At 45.2% G+C, this 20,811-nt stretch overlaps 1 protein-coding gene and 1 long non-coding RNA gene across 2 annotated transcripts; both read left to right on the top strand.

The window, feature by feature from the left end:
- The first annotated feature begins 86 nt into the window (after positions 1–86).
- Positions 87–20,774, top strand: PIN1 (peptidylprolyl cis/trans isomerase, NIMA-interacting 1). Its single transcript, XM_020994880.2, has 4 exons — positions 87–193; positions 1,855–2,055; positions 18,137–18,247; positions 19,924–20,774. Exons 1-4 carry the CDS (start codon positions 136–138, stop codon positions 20,031–20,033), a joined length of 480 nt encoding a protein of 159 aa, XP_020850539.1. The 5' UTR covers positions 87–135; the 3' UTR covers positions 20,034–20,774.
- LOC144457066 (uncharacterized) lies at positions 2,062–16,447 on the top strand. The gene is made up of 2 exons (XR_013486384.1): positions 2,062–12,223; positions 12,360–16,447. It is a non-coding gene; the product is annotated as an uncharacterized LOC144457066 (long non-coding RNA).
- Positions 20,775–20,811: the final 37 nt, after the last annotated feature.

Here is a 20,811-nt window from a genome sequence, read left to right as displayed (position 1 = left end):
GAGGAGGGAAGGGGTAGGGCCTTGCAGTGGGAACAGCCAATCAATGACACGTCCAAGGCCCGGTGCGGGAGGTGTTAAGCCAATCAGTGGGGGCGGCGGGGCGGAGGCGGAGCGGGTGCTGCGGCAGGAGGGAAGATGGCGGACGAAGAGAAGCTGCCGTCAGGCTGGGAGAAGCGCATGAGCCGCAGCTCAGGTGCCGCGGGGTGGAGGGAGGGCGCGCTGGGGTCCGGGAGGAGAAGAATGAGTGCAGACACCCCAGGCTCGGGCCCTGCACCCCTTCCCCATTATCCCACGGCCTGCGGCCCTGTAAAGATAGCCCCGCGCGACTAGCGTCCCCCCCACCCCCAGCCCCGCCCCGGGAAATGAGGAGGGCAGGTAACGGGCCGGCCTTGGGCCACTGGCATGGGAACGGGATTGGGCTCCCTGGGCGCCTTCATGTCCCCCGCCCTTCCTCATCGAAGGAGCCCCAGAACCCTTAAAGGCCCAGGGGGGATCAGCACTCCCTTCCCCCACATAAGGACCAGGGGCATCAGTGCTCCCCTCTCCCACATAGGGGGGATCGATTCTTCCCTCACCAAGACCCAAGGGTGATGAGTGTTTTCCCCTCCCCCCCTCCACATAAAGCCCAAATGATCTGTGCTCCTCTTCCCCCTGCCCCACATAAGGCCCATGGGGATCAGTACTTTCTTTCCTTCACATTAGGAGGATCAGTGCTCTGCCTCCACATAAGGCCTACCCAATCAGTGCTCTTCACCCTTCCCCACACATACACATAAGGCCCAGGGGGATCAGTACTCCCCCTGGGGGTTGGTTATCCCCTCCCCAAGACCTAGGGCGATGAGTGTTCCCTCCTAAGTCCGGAGGGCAGGTGATCAGTGCTCCACATCCTCCTACCCCACATAAAGCCCAGGGTTATCAGTGTTTCCCCACACACACGTAGGACCCGCATGATTAATGTCGACCCACATAAAACCCAGGGTGATTAGTTTATTCACCACCCTCCTAAGTCCCAGGGTGATCTTGTTCCCTCCTCTCCCTTCCACTCCATCATAAGGCCCAGGGGAGTCAGTGCTCCTTCTCCCTCCACCCCGCATAAGGCCCTGGGTGATCAGTGCTCCCCACTTAAGCCCAGAGGGATCAGTGCCCCTCATCTCCCCCCTCAACAAGGACCAGGGTGATCAGTGCTCCCCACATAAATCCCAGGGGGAACAGTGCCTCATCCCCCACATAAGGACCAGGGTGATCAGTGCTTCCCTTTGCCATAAGGCCTAAGGTGTTTGGTGTTCCCCTCCTCCACATGAAGCCCAGGGTGATTGGTATTCCCCACCCCAATATGTAAGGCTGAAAGGGTTAGTATTCACCCTACCCACATAAAGCCCAGGGTGATCAGTGCCCTTCCTCCCACTCCACAAAAGGCCAAAAATGACCCTGTGTTCTCATCGCATTGCCACCAAGGCCTAGGGTGACTAATACTTTCTCCCCCTCCTCCACCCCTCTCAAGGCCCCGGGGTGACTGGTGCTCTCTCCACCCCTCCCCCCTCAGTGTCTAGGGTGACCCAGCCTCTTCTGTGGCTCAGGATAACAGGTGCTCACCCTGTTCTGACTTGCCTCTTTTGTAGTTTAGGGTCACCCCACCCTGAACTTCCCAAGGCCCAGGATGACCAGTGACTTCTGTCACTTTTGTGGCCCAGGGTGACCAGTGCTTTCCTGCCTACCTGCTCTGCATGACTTAGGGTGACCTGTGTGCCCTCTGTCTCCCTCTGCTTCAGTGTATACCCCTATCCTCTCCCTCTTCCCAAGTGTGTAAAGCCCAGTGTAACTTGTGTGATACCCATTCCTATTCTGTCTCTGTAGGACGAGTCTATTATTTCAACCACATCACCAATGCCAGCCAGTGGGAGCGTCCAAGTAGTGTGGGCAAGAATGGTCAAGGTGAACCTACTAAGGTCCGATGCTCACATCTGCTGGTGAAACACAGCCAGTCTCGAAGGCCCTCATCCTGGCGGCAGGAAAAGATCACCAGGAGCAAAGAGGAGGCACTGGAGCTGATCAATGGCAAGTACTGGGTGGGAGGAGCCTGGGAGGCAGTGTTTGGAGCTGGTGGGAGAGAAAGGGGAGTTGGGTCCAGAGCCCAAACCAGCCTTGGATGTGGAATGGGGTGCAGTACCTGGAAAGGAGCACATGTGCCCAGGGCCTTGGTTTGAATTTACTGGATGTGGCTTAAGGACAGAACTCTCCCTTTTCCTCTGCTCCCTGACCTCTGTAACACCAAGATGGTCTTTTTGTAACTTTTGTTGTAAATGTGTATTAATACCATTTGTTAAAAATAAAACTGATCCAAAAAGTGTCAACCCATGGTCCGTAACTCATCCTCCTTCATACTGTCGTTTAACTGTTAGCATCTTTATAACAGAGCTTGATGCCAGTCCCTCCCTCCCTCCCTCCCCACTCCTTTCCAAAGAACCCTGACCAGATGCTGATTCCCTTGTGCTTAGCCTACTCTGGGGAAGGAGCTCTTTATCCCCAGGTGGAGGCAGTGTTCTTTGTAGGCCCCTTTTCTTTCTTCCTGCAACAAACATTTACTGAGTATCTGTTGTGCCCAGCACCTGTGCTACTCTCCTGCCCTGCCCCAGGTTAGGGAGGAGGAAAAAGAGGTTAGGGTACAGTCCTGGCCTCATAGAATTTAAGGGAAGCTAGTGAGGAGAAACAAAATTAAAGCATAGAAAGTGATTTAACATCGTGAGTCCGCCATTGCCTAAAGTGTGGGGCAGACATTGAGTTTTACTGTCCAAGTTCAGAAGAAGAGAGGATAAACTTGGGGTGGGGTTCATGGAGGAGGGTGGGTAGGATTTTGATGAATTAATGGAGGAGGGCAGTCCAGGTGGGAGGAGTTACTTGAGCTAAGGTATATAGAGGTAGGAATGCAGAAGATATGTTTGGAAGACAGCAAGGGAAGTGACATTTGTGTTGCAGAATTCTAGAAGAAAGAGTAGACAGAGACCAGTTATTGGAAGGCATTGGATGCCAAGCTAAAGAGTTATAACTTTATTGTTTAAACAGTGGGAACTGTTGAAGATTTTGGAGTAAAAGAGGAATGACTTTACCATATTGATGCATTAGAATTATTACCCTGAAAAAATAAATTATTACATTGGCAACATGTGCAGATTGGATCAGAGGGGGTTAGTCTGGAGGCGTTAGGAGCCTATTAGAGTACTTCATAATTCCACCAGTTGTTTACTGAGTGCTTCCTTTCTGTGGGTTGGCCTTGTGGGGAACTGAAAGATGTATAAGACCCAGTCCTTGTTGTCCCAGAGCTTTCAGGCTAGTAGAAGGAGAAAGGGAATGATTGACAGCTCACTATAATGTAAGGTGAATCACAAGTGGATGATAGGGAACAAACTATGTGATGTGGAGAGCTCACCATCTCAGTTTTCCAGCAGAATCTGGGTGATCATTTGAGGATGTTGTGAAGGAACCCTATCAAGGAATGGTTTGGACTAGGGAACCTCTGACTTTGGGATCCTGGGCTGCCATGATTCTGAGGAGGGATGGACAGATCAAGGTGGACTTCACAAAACTAAGGGAGAAGAGAATCTCAAAGAGGGATAGATCATTCAACTTAACAAATATTTTTTGAGAGTAGAAATGTCACAGAGGATGATAACTGAGAAAAAGATGCTGTACTTCATGATTGGGAAGCCATTAGTGGGTCTGCAAAAATCAGTTTCAAGTCAGGAGGACAAAGATAAGTTGGATCTTGTCCAGAACAGGGCAGCCAGGGTGGTGAGAGGCCTGGGAGAACGTGCAGGTGAGGATGAGATGAAGGAACTGGTAGTTTAGCCTGGCAAAGGCTTAGAGCAAATATCATAGCTGTTTTCAAGTATTTGAAAGGCTACGATGCAGAAGACTAGTTGGTTCTGCTCAGCTTTAGTGGGCAGAATTAATCCAAGTTACAAAGAAACACATTTAGGCCTGATATAAGGGAAAACTTCTCATAACCAAAGCTATCTAAAATGGTAATGGGATGCCTCAGATGGATTTCCTGTCATTAGAAACTTCCAAGCAGGTGGACAACTGCCTGGCAGAAATAGTTCACTGGGGATTCTTGGTCAGGTATGGGTTGGACTGGATGGCTTATGAGGTCTCTTAGATTTTCCATTTCTTAATGGTGGTTACAGCAGCTGATTTGCAGGGGGTTGAGTGAGCAGAATGAATCTTCATTAGTCATAACTTTTAATACTTCAAAAATTATGTGATTTTAGTGACCTAGTTCTTTCCTCTATTGCTGCAGGTTATGGCCCCACGTTTTCACCTCTCCCTCACCTCTCATAGCCAAGTGGCATGGATATCAAGTCTTGTCAATTCCATCTCTGCAGCCTCCCTTCTATCTGTCGCCAGGGCTTGGTGCCCTAGTACAGGTTGTCATCACCACACATCTGGATCATTGCAGAAACCTAGAAAACAGGCCGCCTTCTTGCCTCCATTTTTCTCCCCTTTCTGATCTGCTGCCAGAATATTTCTTAGGTAAAGAATCCACATTGGTGGCTCCCCCTATCACTCCCTCTAATATATTGAGAATCCTGATTTTAAAAGAGGCAGTGTAAAGTAGTCAGTAGAGTGCAGGCCTCGTGTTCGGAAAGACCTGTGTTCAAGTCCTGTCTCTGACATATATTGGCTATGTGACTATGAGCAAGTCCCTTGACCTCTTAGAACCCCAGGAAACTCTCCAATAAGCCTTTAAGTTATAGAGTAGATACATATCTGCATTGGTCGAAGAAATTTCTTCACTGGGAGTTTTCTGTACTAATTTAGGAGTCCCAGGTTTCATCCTCAAAAATGCGTAAATCAGGTCTTTGCTCTCATTGGTTCAAAAGTCTGAAGTGGGTCTTTATTGTTCCTCCATCCCAGTTCTGACTTTTGCTTGATGTTTCTGGACTCTTTATTTGACAGCCTTGCACACCACCTTTCCAGGCTTATCCCCAAAGCACAGCAGCTCACATGGAGGGGTTGCAATAGCAGTAACTGGGTTTTTGTCCTCAGGTGCTGAAATTTAGAGGGTTCTGAAACTTTAAAAATCATGATTTTTAAAAGTTGTCCAGTTTGAAAATTGACATCTCTTAATCGACTGCATATGTACTCCTTCAGTAGCACAGAGACAATTGAATTTAGTGCCTAGGTCTGAGGATACATATCTCATTTGATCTGCTCAGCCATCATGTCAGATAGGTACTGGAACTGTTGTTATTACTCCTGTTTTACAGATGAAGACACTGAGGCTTAAAGACATCAAGTAACTTGCTCAGTGTCATAGCTAAAAAGCGTCCAAGGTAAAATTTGAACCTGGATCTTCTGTGTCCAAGTCTAACATTCCATCCACCAGGCCATACTGCCTCCTGTGGTTACCAAGAATAATTATTTTAAAAGAGGAAGCTACCAGATGGCATACATTATTAATAGCAGCTATCTGTGAGCTACTATAGTAGCTAATTCTTGCTCCCACTCAACTGAATGTATCTTAATTACTTCTTGTCTTTTTTTATATCACAAATTACAAAGTTGATTTGAGGGCACATTTTGTGCTGCTTGTTCCATGCACCGAGGTTGCTAGTTTTGTCTCTGCTGCTCACTCACTCACTATTCCCCAGCACCACCACACCACTTTTGCCACACTGAGCTCAAACTCCTCCGGTGCTCTGCCCATGCCCTTGCTCATGTTCCCTGTGCCTTGGATAGCCTCCATTTCTCTGTGCCCATCCACCTCGTCTTTTTTTTTCTATTAATAGTATTTTATTGTTTCCAATTACGTGTAAAGATAGTTTTCAACATTCATTTTTTATAAGGTTTTGAGTTTCAGATTTCTTTCTCCCTGCCTTCCATCCTTCCATTGCCCAAGATGGCAAGCAATCTGAAATAGGTTATACAAGTGCAATTATATCCACCAAGTCTTTAAAGCCCAACTCACTTATTATTTCTATCATGAAGCTTCCCTTGTATTTTGCCTTTGCTTCCAGTATTAACAGACTTCCCCCTCAGACCTCACTTGTTTTGTAATGTGGTCATACATTTCACAGATTTTCAGAATTAAAAGAGACCTCCATGGCTCTCCATTCTAACCAGTACTTGAACATGCCCTTTATGACATTTATGACAAGTGGTCATTACACTTTGCTTGGAGAGACCTCTGTTAAGGAGGGGAAACCTGTTACCTCCTACAGTAGCCCATTCCAGTTTTGGAGAGCTCTGATTATTCAAGTTTTTCCTAATATCAAGCCTAAATCTTCCATCCGTTGGTCTTGGGTCTGCCCTCTGGGACCAAGCAAAATAAATTTAATCCTTTTACATGGCTGCTCGCCAGATTCTTGAAAATGGCTATCATATATCCTTCAGAATCTTATCCTCTCCAGTCTGAACATCATTTTCACTTTGGGTCTGGCCATGTCTACCATCTCCACCTAACTGTTGCATGATTTGAGGGGCCTTTCACCATTCTGGCTGGCTTCCTTTTCATGCTCTCCAACTTTTCAGTGTCTTTAAAAAACTGTGTCAGCCAGATCTTAACACAAGGCTCCAGTGTAGGCTATCTAGGCGTTAGGAGAGCAGCACCCTCACGGCTCTTCTAGTCCCAGACACTGTCAGTACAGGCAAAGATTCTATTTTTAAAATAAATGTTATTGATATTTTTTGTTTTTTTTACATTGCCTACATTTCCTAATATTTCCCTCTTTGCATCCCTTATAACAAAGCATAAAAAGGAGCCAAGGGGCAGGCAGCTAAGTGTTGCAGTGGACAGAGCACTGGCTCTGGAGGCAGGAGGACCTGAGTTCACATGCTCAGAGGCTCACTAGCTGCGTGACTCTGTGCGAATCACTTAACCATGATTGCCTCCCCCAGTAAATTAAAAAATAAAAATAAAAAGGAGCAAAACTATTGAACACATTGGGGAAGTCTGATTATCTGCAGTGTTTCACTTCCATTGTCCCTCATCTCTGCAGAGAAAGGAGGAACCTCGTCTCTTCTTGTGGCCAAGCTTGGGTATCATGGTTTCGCTTTTGATTGTTTTGTTGTCCTTTCCACTTGCAGTGTTGTGGTAATTGTATACATTGTTTTCCTGGCTCCCTTTACTTCACTTTACATCAGTCCATACAAATCTTGCTATGCATCTCTCCATCCATCCTGTTCATTGTTTCTTACGGCACAGTAATATTGTTACATTCATATTCTCTAACTTGTTTAGCCGTCTCCCGATCTGCAGGCATCTGCTTTGTTTCAGTTCTTTCCTAATACAAGAAGTGTTGCTACAAATATTTTGGTATTGTGTGTGTATATGACCTTTCTTTTTATTACTGCTTTCTTCGGATTACATAACTAACAATGGAATCTGTGGGTCAAAGGTATGGACATTTTAGTGACTTCACCTAATTCCAAATTGCTTTCCAGGATGGCTAGTTCACAGCTCCACCAGCAGCATGACCAGTTCTTGATGAAGCCTTTGTGATCATGACTTCTTTTTTAGATGGTCACTAGCCATCCCTTTAATGGTAGTTACTAGCATTTTAACAGGAATCAAAGTCAGTCTTACTGATTTGCAGTTTGCAGATGCCATTCCCATTTTTGACCATATGGACAATTGCCCTCCCATCCTACAGCACTCCTGTTTTCTACAGTCTTTCAAAATGGCTCAGCAGTCATTTCTCTCAGTTATCTATACCCATAGATGTAGCCATCTAGGCTTGTAACAGACTCATCAGAGTTACCTAGCCAATCAACAAGCATTGGAGAACATCAGTTTTTAAGTATCAGGCACTGTGCTAGGTGCAGGGGATACAAAGACAAACAATCCGTGCTTTCAGGGAGCTTACATTATAGTCAGAGGGAAGGAAGGGAAGGAGGAGGAAAGGAAGGAACGAATTGCAGAAGGAAGGTGGAAGAGAGGAAGGAAGGAATCATGGAAGGAAGAGAAAGAGGGAGGAAGGAAGCAGGGCAGGAGGGAAAGATGGAAGGAAGAAGGCACAAAGTTATTTTGTGGGGAATTTCTAGCAGCAGGGAGAATTAGGAAAGGCTTAATTTAGAAAGTCACTCTTTAGCTGAGCCTTGAAGGAATTCTAAGAGGCAAGAATGAAGAGGAAGTATGTTCCAGGCATGGGGAATGACCGTTGCAAAGGCATAGAGACAGAAAAATGGAGTGATGTGTATGAAGAAAAGTAAGGAAGACAGTCTGTATGAACTGCAGTGTACATGAAGGGGAGTAAAATGTAAGACTGGAAAGGTGAGTTACAGGGAGTCACTGGAGGATATTAAGTAGAGGAGTGATAACAGTTAGAGTGCAGGGGTGGGGAAACTTCAGCCTCGAGGCCACGTGTGGCCTTCTGGGTCCTCAAGTGAAGCCCTTTGAGGGATTTGTTCTAAGAAGTTTGGATTCAGTCAGAGGGCCGAACTCCAGGACCTAGAGGGCCTCATGTGACCTTGAGGCTGAAGGTTCCCCACCCCTGTTAGACCTAGCAGTGTAAAGGTTGGATTAGAGTGGAGAAAGATTCTAATCCAGGGAGACCAATTAAAAGTCTATAGCAATAGGCTAGGCAAGAAGTGATGAGGCTTTGATCTAGGGTTGTTGGTGCGTGAGTAGAGAGATAGAGACATTATTGAGAAATATTGTGGAGACATAAACAAGATTTGACAGCTGGCTATGTGGGATAAAGAGAGGAGTGAAGGATGACAAAAAAGAATGACACAAAATTCTATGAGTGGAAGGATGGTGGTGCCTTCAGCAGAAATAGGGAAGTTCAGAAGAACGGTGGACTTTGGAAGGGAAGATAATGAGTCCTGTTGTGAACATCTTGAATTTGAAATACCTTGGGGACATACAGTTTGAAATATGTCATAGGCAGTTGGCAGTGTGGGACTGGAACTTAGGGGAGAGACTAGGGCTGAACACAGGCTGTCCCAGAAGTCTTACTGCAGTTTAAAGCTATTTAAAAGCTGTAGGAAGACTTTTGGGACACCCTGTATATAGATCTAGGAGTCGCCAGCGTAGAGCTGATAATTAAACCACTAAAGCTGATGAGGCCATAGAGAGAGAAGAGAATGCCTAGAACAGAGCCTTGGGACATACCCACAGTTAGGGAGGTATGCATGGACAGCAATCCAGCAGAGGAGACTGAGAAAGAGCAGTCAGGTTAGCCGGTCAGTAAACATTTTATTAATGTACTATGTACATTATGCCAAAAACTAGTTTAATTGGAGAGACAACATGCAAATAACTATATTCAAACAAACTGTATAAATAGGCAATAATATAGAGGGGTGGCACTAGAGTTAAGAGGGGTTAGAAAAGGCTTCCTTTAGAGGGTGGGATTTTAGTTGGGATTGAAGCAAGCTGGGGAAGCCAGGAGTAGGAGATCAGGAAAGAAAGAATTCCAGATATGGGGGACCACCAGTGAAAATGCCTGGAATGGAGAAAGAACCAATGGAATCTGAATGTGGGATCAAAGTATCCTATTTTTCACTTTATTTTTTTCATGGTTTTTTTTTGGGGGGGTTCTGTGTCTTCTTTCACGTGACTAATATGGAAATATGTTTTGCATGATTGCACATGTTTAACCTATATCAAATTTTTTACCTTCTCAGAGAGGGGGGAGGTGAAAGAGAGACAGAGAAAATTTGGAACTCAAAATTTAAAAAAAAATGAATGTTTAAAATTGTCTTTGCGTGTAATTGGAAAAAAAATATTGTTTAAATTATTTTTTAAATGCCTGGAGTGGAGAGATGGAGTGTCTTGTGCAAGGGATAGCAGGGAGGCTGGTGTCACTGGACTGAAGAATATGTAGGAAGAGGTATAAAGGTATAAGAAGAGTGGAGGGTTGTGGGGGAGGGTACAGCATGTTATAAAGGGCATTGAACACCAAACAGGATTTTATATGGTGGTGATAGGGAGCTGCTAGAGTTTCTTGGGGGGTGGGGAGAGGTGACATGGTCAGATCTACACTTTAGGAAGATCACTGGTAGTTGAGTGGTGGATGGACAAGAGTGAGTAGAGTCTTGAGGCAAGCATACAAACCAACAGATTATTTCTATGTCTAGACATAAGGTGATGAGGGGTGGCAATATCAGGAGAGAAGGAGGCGCATTTATGAAGTCATATCCACAGCTCTTAGCAACAAATTAGATATGGAGAGTAAGAAGCAAGTGAGAAGTCTAGGAGAACACCTAGGTTGCAAACCTGGGTGACTGGGAGGAGATGGTCTTGTCCTCAACAGTACTAGAGAAGTTTGGGAGGGGAAAAGGTTTAGGGTAAAGATAATGAGTTTACTTTTGGATGTGTCGAGTTGGAGATTTCTACAGGACATCTAGTTCAAGATTTCTAATAAGCAGTTGGAAACGAGAGACTTGGAGGTCAGCTGAGAGGTTAGGGTAGGATAAACCAATTTGAGAATCCTTAGCATAGTATGATAATTGAATCTATGGGAGCTAATGAGATCACCAAGTGAGGTAGCATAAAGGAAGAAGAGAAGAGGGCCAGGGGCAGAGCCCTGTGGAAAACCCAGTTAGCAGGTGTGACTTGGATGAAAATCCAGCAAGGGAGATTGAGAATGAGCAGTCAGATAGATGGGAGAAGAACCAGGAGACAGTGGTGTCCCAAAAACCTAGAGAAAAGAGTATCCAGGAGAGAAGGGTGATCCGACAGTGTCAAAGGCTACAGAAAGGTCCAGAAGGAGAAAGATTAAGAAAAGGCCGTGAGCTTTGGTTAGTAACTTTGGAAAGAGCCGTTTCAGTTGAATGATGAGATTGGAAGCCAGATTACAAAGTCTAAGCAGGTGACTGAGAAGAGAGCAAGTGAAGGTGATTATTGTAGATGGCTTTTTCTAATACTTTGGATGAAAAAGGGAAGAGAGATATAGAATGCTGGATCTTATTATGTCTCTACTTAACAATGACATCAACTCCCCACTAGCCATTTCTGTTTTGTTCTTTTCCTTGTAATATTGTATTTTATAGCTCTCTGGATTCATCTCCTAGTGGATTGTAGGTTCCGGGAGGGCAGGCGTTGTTACTTAAGTAAAGTTTGTAGTTTGCCTAGCACAGTGCTTTGAACATAGTTTGTTGAATGGTAAGGAACTAGAAACAGTGATCATCCAAGTTGAATGGTGAGTACAACAATCCTTTCAGTGGAGCATCAAGGCAGAGGGAAAATTATATTGTAATAGAGGAGACTTGAACACATTTTTAGATGGAGTGGAAAAAGTGGGGAGGAAATGACTAGAAATGCAAGCAAAAGAGGTAATGATTAATGGAATGAGGTTCTAGAAGAGCTGGGAGGAGATAGGACCAAGGACATAGGATTAACATTAACATTCAAATGCTTAAAGTGTTCTGTATTTCTTCTGATAGCTTTCTACCTTTTCAGACTCATTTCACAATACTCCCTTTCACATATTCCACATTCCTGCTAAAGTGACTTGCTTTCCAAACTCCATATGCTGTTTCCTCACCTCATGCATTTTTGCAGGGCATCCTGTATGCCTAGAATGGACTCCTTCCTCATCTTAGCCTTTCTGAATCCTTTTCACTATTCAGGAGTTGGCTCACTTGCTACCTGCATGAAATCTTCTCCAGTCCCCTCAGCTGAAATTGTTCTTTCTCACCTTCAGTTTACCTAGAACACTTTGCCTCTCCTTTGCATCTATCACATCTCACTGCATTATGCTCATTTGTGTACATGTATTTCACATTTGTCCCACCCTAGTGAGTACCACCCTGCTATGTTACCATTTTTATATTCATATCCCCAGCATCTAACACAATGTTTTGTACTTAGTAGGCACTCAATAAATGTTTGTGAATTTGAATTGATTGAAGAAGGGTTCCTTTATCGTCTCAGTTGGTAAGGAAGGAAGAGAAGATGGGTGAAGATGGAAAAGTTGCAAGGTAGAGGAGAGAATTGAAGGGCATCCAGCTGTATTACTATAGTATTTTTGGTAAAAGGATAAAGGTAAGAGTCAAGATTTAAGGTGGAAGCTTAATAATCAAAGAGATTTGGAACAGTCAGTAAGGTGAGTATGATAAAGACTTACTAAATGAGAAATAAAAGGATTGCCTAGGGGCATTGAGCTGAACTTGTGGTATGCTTGGCATAATTTGTGGCTTGCTTTAGCAGCACATTGCAGCCCTGGAAGAGCAGAGGAGGATGGTGGGGTTTATCCAGGACTGAGAATCAACCAAGCAGGTATGGTGGCTGGACAAGGCAGGGAAAGAATTCTAGGACTACTGGGTGGGCACATTGTTGCAGTGACTGACTGTGGGGTCCAGTCTTCATGGGGAGGCAGATGAAATAACTTGTTTCCCTACTTCCCTACTTCTAGTTCTTTCCCCCTCCAATCCATTCTACATATCAGTGCCAGAGGACTGAGAGAGAAAAAAGAGATTTGACTCAACACTGGAGGTCAAGATGAGAACAAAGGGAGGAAGATAAATAGAGGGATAACAGAAGTTCTCTCCAGAAAATGAAGTTTCAGAATCTCGGAAGAAAAGCATTTCCAAGCGATGATGAGGTCTATGATTGTGAGTGAGTGAAGTGTAGTAGAGCCAAAGAACATTGGAAAAGAAAAACTAGAAGATGTTTTGTTTTCTCTTTTTTCTCAGTTATCATCATCCCATCCACTCCAGGCACTGATTATTTGTAGGGTCAAGAGGAAGTCAAAGAAGTGTTTCAAGGGTGGCATTGGAAGAAAAAGTAGAGTCAAGAGGAAGGAAGCCAATAAGTCTGGTTTCAGACATACTGAATTTAAGGTGCTTGGGGTCATCTAAGTGGAAACATGCAGCACACAGCTGGTAATGAGGGCCGGGAATACAGGAGATTAGTTAAGGCTTAGAAATAAATATTTGGCTCTCCGCTGACTAGAGATGATAGTTGAAATTGTGGGAGTGAATGAGGATATCAAAGAGCAGGCATGTAAACAGGAAGAGCAAAGGACTATGGATTGAGTCTTTTGGCTACTTTTTGAGTTCCTAGTAGGCACTTAATAAATGCTTGTCAGTAGACTTGACCAGTTCTTGGAATAAGTTCATGTTAGATGTGGAAGAGTCCTTAGAGAATATCTGGTCTAATCTCAGTCCAATTCAACAAATATACATTAAGTGGTTATGAGCAAGGCACTTGAGGGAGAGCAGGGATCTGGAAGTGGTATTGGGGAGCAAGGAGTAAGCTGACTCTATCCCCACACTCTGTGAGGTAGGGGAGTGAGTGAGAGGAGAGGAGAGAGGGAACGAAAGCGGCCAGCATTGGAGTGATCAGCGACAGATTTGTAGCCCTCAGGACAAAACCAGGCTTTAATTAATGTAAGGAGGTAGAAGAGTGTAAGGGGAAGAGCTAAAAGATGAAGGGGAGTTAGACATAGGAACAGTTGTAAGGGAAAGGCCATTAGAACTAGAGGAGGCAGTAGGGGTGAACTGAAGAGGGATGAGAGATGGGGGAGATGAGGCTTATAGGTCAGGCACTACTTCTGGATGACCTGGATTAGGGGAACAAAATGGCGGCAGGTGAGCTGGACAGCTGGGTTAGCCTTGAGAGAAGGGAAACCTTGAGCAAGCAGGGGTGTTTAAATGAGAAGCTTCTAGGGTTACAAAGGCCTAAGGTTCTCTGTAACATGTTGGGGCAACATGTGCTTTCATCCACTGTCTTTCACCTCACAGGTGACATTTTGCTAATTTTACAGATGAGCAAACTTATTTGTCCAAAGAGCTCTGGCTATAAACGGGCAAAGCTAAGTCTAATCTGTCTTGTAACCCAGTGCCCTCTTCTCCCTGGCTTCCAGGGTTGGGCAGCTTGTATTTTTAACTCTTTTCCTTGTGCAGAGTCATGAGGGGCCACAGCACCATTGTGGGAGCATGGTGTTCTCTAAAGGATAAAGGATAAGAGAATGTCTTGTCATTGGAGGCACCCCCAGAGTGGAGCCCAGGCACCACCATCCCTCTTCGACCTCCCGTGGGAAGTAGGACCAAAATCTTCCTGTTAGGACTATGAGGACACATGGCCAGAATTTGAAGCATGAAATGATTGCAATTGTTAAGAAAGAAAAATGACATGAAAATGATAATTCATCCTCTTTCATTGGAAGATCCCATTCAGTCAATCAAAAGGCATTTAGTAGTCATCTACTGTGTGCACTATCCATAGTACTGGCGCTACAAAACCAAAATTGAAAGAGCCCCTGTCTTCAAAGAGCTTATGTTCAATTTGAGAAGACAATTTATACATATTTATTTATACAAAATAGATACAAGGTCACTTAGAGCACTAGCAACTTGGGGATCCATAAAGGCTTCATGTAGAAGAGAGTACATGGCCTGACGGAGATGATGGACTTAATAGGTAGAATGAGACATACATTTTTGGATATGACCAATGTAGGAATTTGGTTTACTTTACTATGCATGTTTGTTACAAAAGTTTTGTTTTTTCTTTTTTACTGGGTGGAAGAGGGAGGTAGGTGAAGGGTGAAGAGAGAAAAATAGATGCTTGTTAATTTTTTAAGAATAAAATTTAACCAAAAAAGCACGCAGAATGTAATGCTTGAACGAGTCTTGAAGAGCATACAGATTCTAAGTAGTCAGGATGAGGAGGGAGCACATTCCAGGAATGGTGGATAGCCAGGGCAAAGGCATGGAGTGGAGGCAGAAATGGAATGCAGACTATGAGGGGCAGGAAGGCCAATTTGACTGAATTTATAGAGGTTGTAAAGGGGCTCATTGGGATCCTCAGGGACCATCTGGGCTGAACCATTGCTAAGTAAGAATTGTTTCTACAACCTTCCCAGTATCATCCAACCTCTACCTGAAAACCTCCAATGAGGAGGAGCCTACTTCCTCCCACTTAGGCCCATTCTACTTTGAGACAACTCTAATTGTTTGGAAGTTTTTTAATTACATGGAGCTTAAATCTGCCTCTCGACAACTTTTACCTGTTGCTCCTAGTTCTGCCCCCTGGAGCCAAGTAATTCAATCTTTCTTCCACATGACAGCCTTTCAGATTCTTGAAGAGCGACCCCTATCAGGCCCCCTCTAACTCTCCTTTCTTCCAGTTCTTTCCAGTGATCCTGGTATGGCATGTTATGTAGTCCTCTTCTGATCCTGGCTACCCTCTTCTGGACATATTGCAGCTTGTCTGTCTTTCCTAAAGTATGGTACCCAGAACTGAACATGGTACTCAAAACAAGGTCAGACCAAGGCAAAGTCACTACTCGGTTAAATGCTAATTACTTCTGTTGTTAGAAGCTAGCTCTTCAACCCTGCCTGTCCTGGAGAAAAAAAACCAGTCTCCTTCCTTCCTGCTGGTGTGTCCCACCTATGACTAGTCTGTCAGCCCTTTGGGGTCACTTTAGGGTTCTTCCCCTTGGCTTCTCCCAAGTAGAAGAGGCCCAATAACAATGGAACTTGGGCCATGAGAACAGGTCTCCTGAAGAAGGTCCATGAAGAAGATCGTGGACTTCCTGTGGGTTGTTTTAGGACACGGGTGGGGAACCTGTAGCCTCAAGACCACATGTGACCCTCTAGGTTCTCAAGTGCCACCCTTTGACTGATTCCAAACTTCATAGAACAAATCCCCTTAATAAAAGAGATTTGCTCTGACTCAGTCAAAAGGTCACACTAAAGGGGCCCTAGAAGGCCCCAAGTGGTCTAGAGGCCCCAGGTTCCCCACCCCTGGTTTAGGAGACCTCCCGGAAGGATCCACAGAGAACTGTTGATTCAGAGCCTTGTGTTAGGAATCAGGAGAGCTGAGTTCTAATCATGGTTATGGTTCAACCTAGATGTGTGACTGCAACCAATCGCTGAATGTTTCTATCCCTTAGTCCCCAACCTAGGAAATAGAAATAATACTTGTACTTTGATCTCATTCGATTTTCCTGGAGATAAGGCGATAATGGAAAAGTTAAAAGTACTGGAGAATGTTGTATATGGCTGTCCTTCCATCTCAGTTGGCTCCTGGATTTATGCTCATACAATTGATGTGCCTTCATTAGACTTGGGGTTAGAGATCCCGTTGAATCTGGATGTTATTAATTTATCCCTGTCCTCCTTTCTCAAGGGGAACAGCCTAGGCCTGGAAAATTGATGCTACCATTTTCTTTGTGGTTCCCTCTCTGACCTCCCAACTGTGGTGTTCTGGACAAAAGCCCTTGGTGATTCATGTTCTGGTTTGAAGCTGCTTTTTATTAAAAATGTTGTCTAAGAATCAGCTGTCACGTTTAGAGTGCCCTTTCCCTTTGGGTAGCAGGCATATGTATTTTCTTGGTTCTGGGAACTGAACGGGTTTGGCTCTAGTTTTGGGCCTCCAAAGGGCTTGGGGGTTTCCAAAGCCTGTCTTTCCTATCTCAAAGTGGTTTCATCCCTCTCTTCTAGCCTAAGGACAACCTTACCCCTCTTTGCTTGAATTTTATTGTTGCTTATAAAATGAGCTTTCACAGTGTAGGCCGAGGGTGTGGTATTACCCAGTCTCAGGTACTAACCTCAGCCCATCTGGTAAAGTCGTCTGCTGCCCATCTTCCCCAGGAGGGCTATATTTCACATAGGAGGTCAGCAGCACCATCTAGCATCACTGCATTCCATAGCACATGGCTCTTCCCCATTCCCCTTCCCAAGCCATAATTTCCCATTCTCTCCATTAATCTTTGCTGGCCCACCCCCTACCTTCCCAGAGGGGTGAGGCTCAGTGAACAAGTTCAGAATGTCATTACCAGGATGTGGGGGGTGTGGTGGGCCCCAATATAAACAAATGGGGCAGTAACAAATGGGTGCTCTAGGCCTACTCATAATGTGAGAGTGATGAATTCTTTCCATTGAGTATAGTTAGGAACTCCTTGCCAGGGCAATGGAAAGGGAGGGTTTCCTAGGGGGTAATATTAGCCTCGAAGTATGTACTCATGGATTTTGTACTTCACAAAGGCCTCAGGTATGGTTTTGCCTCCCAGTGACCCGGTGGGGTAGACTGGGCAGAGATTTTTCCCTTCATTTTGCAGATGAAGAAATTAATCCAGCAATTCAGCAGATATTTATTTAGTATGTGCAGGGCACTGTGCTCCTGGAGACAGATAAAACCAAACACTTCCTGCCCTCAAGGAATATATATTCTACTAGGTCAAGCCTCAGTGAGATTAGCTCTGCCAACTGCCTAATTGCTTGTGACCTTGCAAATTGCTAACCCTTTCAGGCTTCAGTTTCCTTTAACAGGCAGCTAGGATTCATAGTGGATAGAATGCTGGGACTTGGAGTTAAGAACTAAGTTCAAATCTCACCTCAAATACTTCCTAGCTTTGTGACCCTTGGCTAGTTACTTTGATGACTTCAAGCCTTTCCTTATCTGTAAAATGGGGATAATAATAGCACCTACTTTGCAGGGTTGTTGTGAGGCTCAAAAAAGATAATCTATGTAAAAGTATTTTGTAAACCCCAAAGCAATTCCATGCAGCCCACAGAATTCCCCAGGTGAGGTCCAAATCAGATGAAAAGATAATTTTAACAAAATTTAACAAAATACATAAAAATACAGTTCAACATAGATAATGTTAATCTGTGGTTTTCAAGTCAATATGTGGCTGAGGGGATCTGTTCTCTTTAAGTTTGACAGCAGTGCCTTAAAGCATTTTGGAAATTATCTTTGTCAAATGAGGGGATTGGGATAGATTCTAAGCTCTTGTTCAGGTCTAACATTGTATAGTTGTTAGAATCCCTCAGGGTCACACAGTAAGTTAGTGATAGAGTTAGAACTATGCCCAGGTCTCCTGACTTCCTCCCCAGGGCTTTATCTTATTGCCACTCTTTGGCCCTTCTAGATAATGTCCATTTGACCTGTTTGGTATCCACCCTTCTCTCTCAAAGACTTGGAGGAACTGGGCTCACTTCTTATCCAGCCCTGTCTTCCTAGCCCCTAGCTGGCCATGCCTGGACCCAGAGAGCAACTGTTATTTTCCAAAAAATCTCGCCCCCAAGCCCTCTTAGAGAGCATCTATTTAAAAAAAAAAAAAGAGCACCTATTGTCAGTTAGCCTTCTCTTGTGTCAAAGCATGCTTTACCCTGCCCCCACTCACTTTGTTCCTGCTTCTTTTTTTTTGGCTCTTGACTGATTTACCCTCTGTGTCCACAGGATACATCCAGAAGATTAAATCAGGGGAAGAAGATTTTGAGACTCTGGCATCGCAGTTCAGTGACTGCAGTTCAGCCAAAGCCAGGGGGGACCTGGGCACCTTTGGAAGAGGTACGTCATAATCGCTTATCAGGACACTGCCGTCTCTTGGCCAGGTTGGGTCTCCAGGGTCCACCAGGAGGCAGCAGTGAGGTGACACAAAGTCCAGTACTGGCTATAGGTACAAGAGATCTCTGATGTCAAAAGCACTCAGATCAGGTTGAAGTATATAGGATAGCCTTCCTCATCAGAGAGAGCAATTTACTGGGTTAATTTTGGTTGACACTGGAGAGGTGGCTTCTAGCCAAACCTCCCAGACGAATCTAGACCTGTGAGCCTGGAGATAAATTGAATTGGGGCATAAGGCAGGTGAGAATGACCAACTTAGCTCCAGGGAGAGACTGCAGCATGGCTGAGCAGAGCCAGAGAAATGTACACATTCTGGAGCTGTCCCTGCCACGTGAGGCCCAAGAACAAAGTGAGAAATTGGACAGGACAGGACTCAGGAACAGAAGTATGGTAGAGTGGAAAGAACATTGAATTTGGAGCCCCAACAGGGCAGTTGACTGAACTCTGGGTCTCAGTTTCCCCATCTTAAAAGGAAAGGGTTGACATCTCTGAAGTCCCTTCTAGATCTCACAATTTTCGGAAGAGCTCTTTTCTCCCTTCCCCTCCCCCCCTTCTTAGTGCTATATCTCTCTTACAACCAAAGGCTTGTCAGTCTTTTCAAAGAGGTCTTCACAAAGATGGGACCCATTAGCTGGCAACACACCCAACTCCAGCCCATTTTCCAATAGCATAGTGGTAGGTGAATGGGTAGATGTACATTCAGAAAACAAGATCTCTTCCCCTTAACATAGGTGGGCCTGTCTCTCTTGAAAGACAAGGAGATAGTTCCTGATGCCAGGATCCTGGAGACCTGTCTTTTCTGGCCATTTCCATCTATCTCTGTTTGAGAGAAAGAGGAATCTCAGATCGCCACAGATTCTAGGGCATTTTCCCTAGCTTTATAAAGAGATATGCTGCATCTATCATAATGCTGTTTCTACATGGCCTGAAACGACTCACCTTCAGGAGAAATCCTCCTCCTTGGCCCAGGCCCAGAGTGACTTAAGCTCTGTGATATGAGTGAGGGGCAGAACTAGATAGGGCTAATGAAATTGTGGGATGAAGAAGCTGTTGACCTTGGCTGTGGGGATCCAGAAAAGGTAGGAATGATAAATGACCCAGCAGGTACTGGGAAGTGAGTCCAGAAAGATGAGTTCTGAAATGTGCCTTCAAAAATGCCCTGTTGCTAGCTCCTGGAGCTATCCCTTATTCTGTCTCCCGGCTTTTCAGACTCTCCTTAATGACACTGCCAACCCAGGCCAGAGTCCCCATCTGCCTGCTGTCTGAGCTCTGTGACAAGGACCATAAACTCTGGCAGATGAATGGGGCTTTTAGAGAGTACAGGGAAGGGGGGATTGGTATCCTCTTTAGGTTGTAATTGCTGTGGTTATAGTGGTTGGTTCTTCAAATAACTATATAGTGGCAGTATCCAAGCAATACCTGTCTCTCCTCTCACCCATTACCCCTTCACTTTTTAAAGCCTGTTACCCAAGATAGAGCCAGAGTAATATAAGTATCTGTAAAGGCACAGTCATCTCTCCTCCCATCCCACCCTCCCTTCTTCCTAGGCTGCTTACTGACTTCCCTCCTCGACACTGTCCATATGACCTATGTCCTCCACACTCCCTGCCTCCCTGCAGGTCAGATGCAGAAACCATTTGAAGATGCCTCCTTCGCACTGAGGACGGGTGAGATGAGCGGCCCAGTCTTCACAGACTCAGGGATCCACATCATCCTTCGTACAGAGTAGGAGTGCCTTGGGTTGGGGATCAAGGGCAGGGGAAGACTGACCTCTGTTCACCTGCCCCCAGACTCTCTCCATCCAGTCTACAGCTGCCTCTAAGAGCTGAGGTGGCCCCAAGGCATGGGGTGGGGGGCAGGCCAGGGTTGGGGAACCCTTTACTTCCTATTTGGGGGCATCTTTTCCATTTTGTTTCAGCCTTGATGGTTCCTCCCTCTGAAAGGTCAGTGCTGGGACCCCTAGTGTTGCTGGTGTCCCTGCTCCAGCTGAAAATACACAATATTTATTGTCCCCAGACTCTCAGATGCAGAGATCGGGGTGAGGATGAGCCCTAGTTTAGGTCTCCTCACTGCCCTCTCACCTCCACTACCTGAGGGCCTCTGTTAAATCACTCCACTGTGGTCAACAATGGCCCCTACCTAGCTCCACCTAACAGCCACTCTGGCTTCCGTTCAGTCTGATCCTGCCTTCTGCATCTTAAGGAATTATGGGTCAGTAGCTGGAAGGAAACCACTTGGAAATGAGAGGGGACCCTCAGCTGGGAGGGGGAAAGGGCCTGGGTTATCTGAACTCCTGTTGCAGCCAGAGCATCTTGGAGGGAGACTAAATTGCTGTTTCTGCTGCATTGCTTTGTTTAGTTAAAAGAAAATCAAAATCCTCAGCTTTAAGGCCAATGCAAGGCAGTTGTATAGTTCCTGTTCTTATCCCCTGGCTGTCCAGATGTCCCCTATTAAACCTTGTAAACAAGTTTCTACTGTGTCTCATTACCTCCTCCCCACTCCAGGTT

The sequence above is a fragment of the Phascolarctos cinereus genome, unplaced genomic scaffold (genome assembly GCF_003287225.1).
Source record: "Phascolarctos cinereus isolate Bilbo 61053 unplaced genomic scaffold, phaCin_HiC Scaffold_4;HRSCAF=312, whole genome shotgun sequence".
NCBI lineage: Eukaryota > Metazoa > Chordata > Mammalia > Diprotodontia > Phascolarctidae > Phascolarctos > Phascolarctos cinereus.
Note: the sequence above shows the minus strand (reverse complement) of the source record. Positions and strands in the feature narration are given on the sequence as shown.

Excerpts from the sequence above, each read along its gene's own strand:
- PIN1 (XM_020994880.2), top strand. The coding sequence starts at position 136 with ATGGCGGACGAAGAGAAGCTGCCGTCAGGCTGGGAGAAGCGCATGAGC. Across the intron at positions 194-1,854 it reads GCGCATGAGCCGCAGCTCAG|GACGAGTCTATTATTTCAAC; the intron begins GTGCCGCGGGGT and ends CTGTCTCTGTAG. Across the intron at positions 2,056-18,136 it reads GGCACTGGAGCTGATCAATG|GATACATCCAGAAGATTAAA; the intron begins GCAAGTACTGGG and ends CTGTGTCCACAG.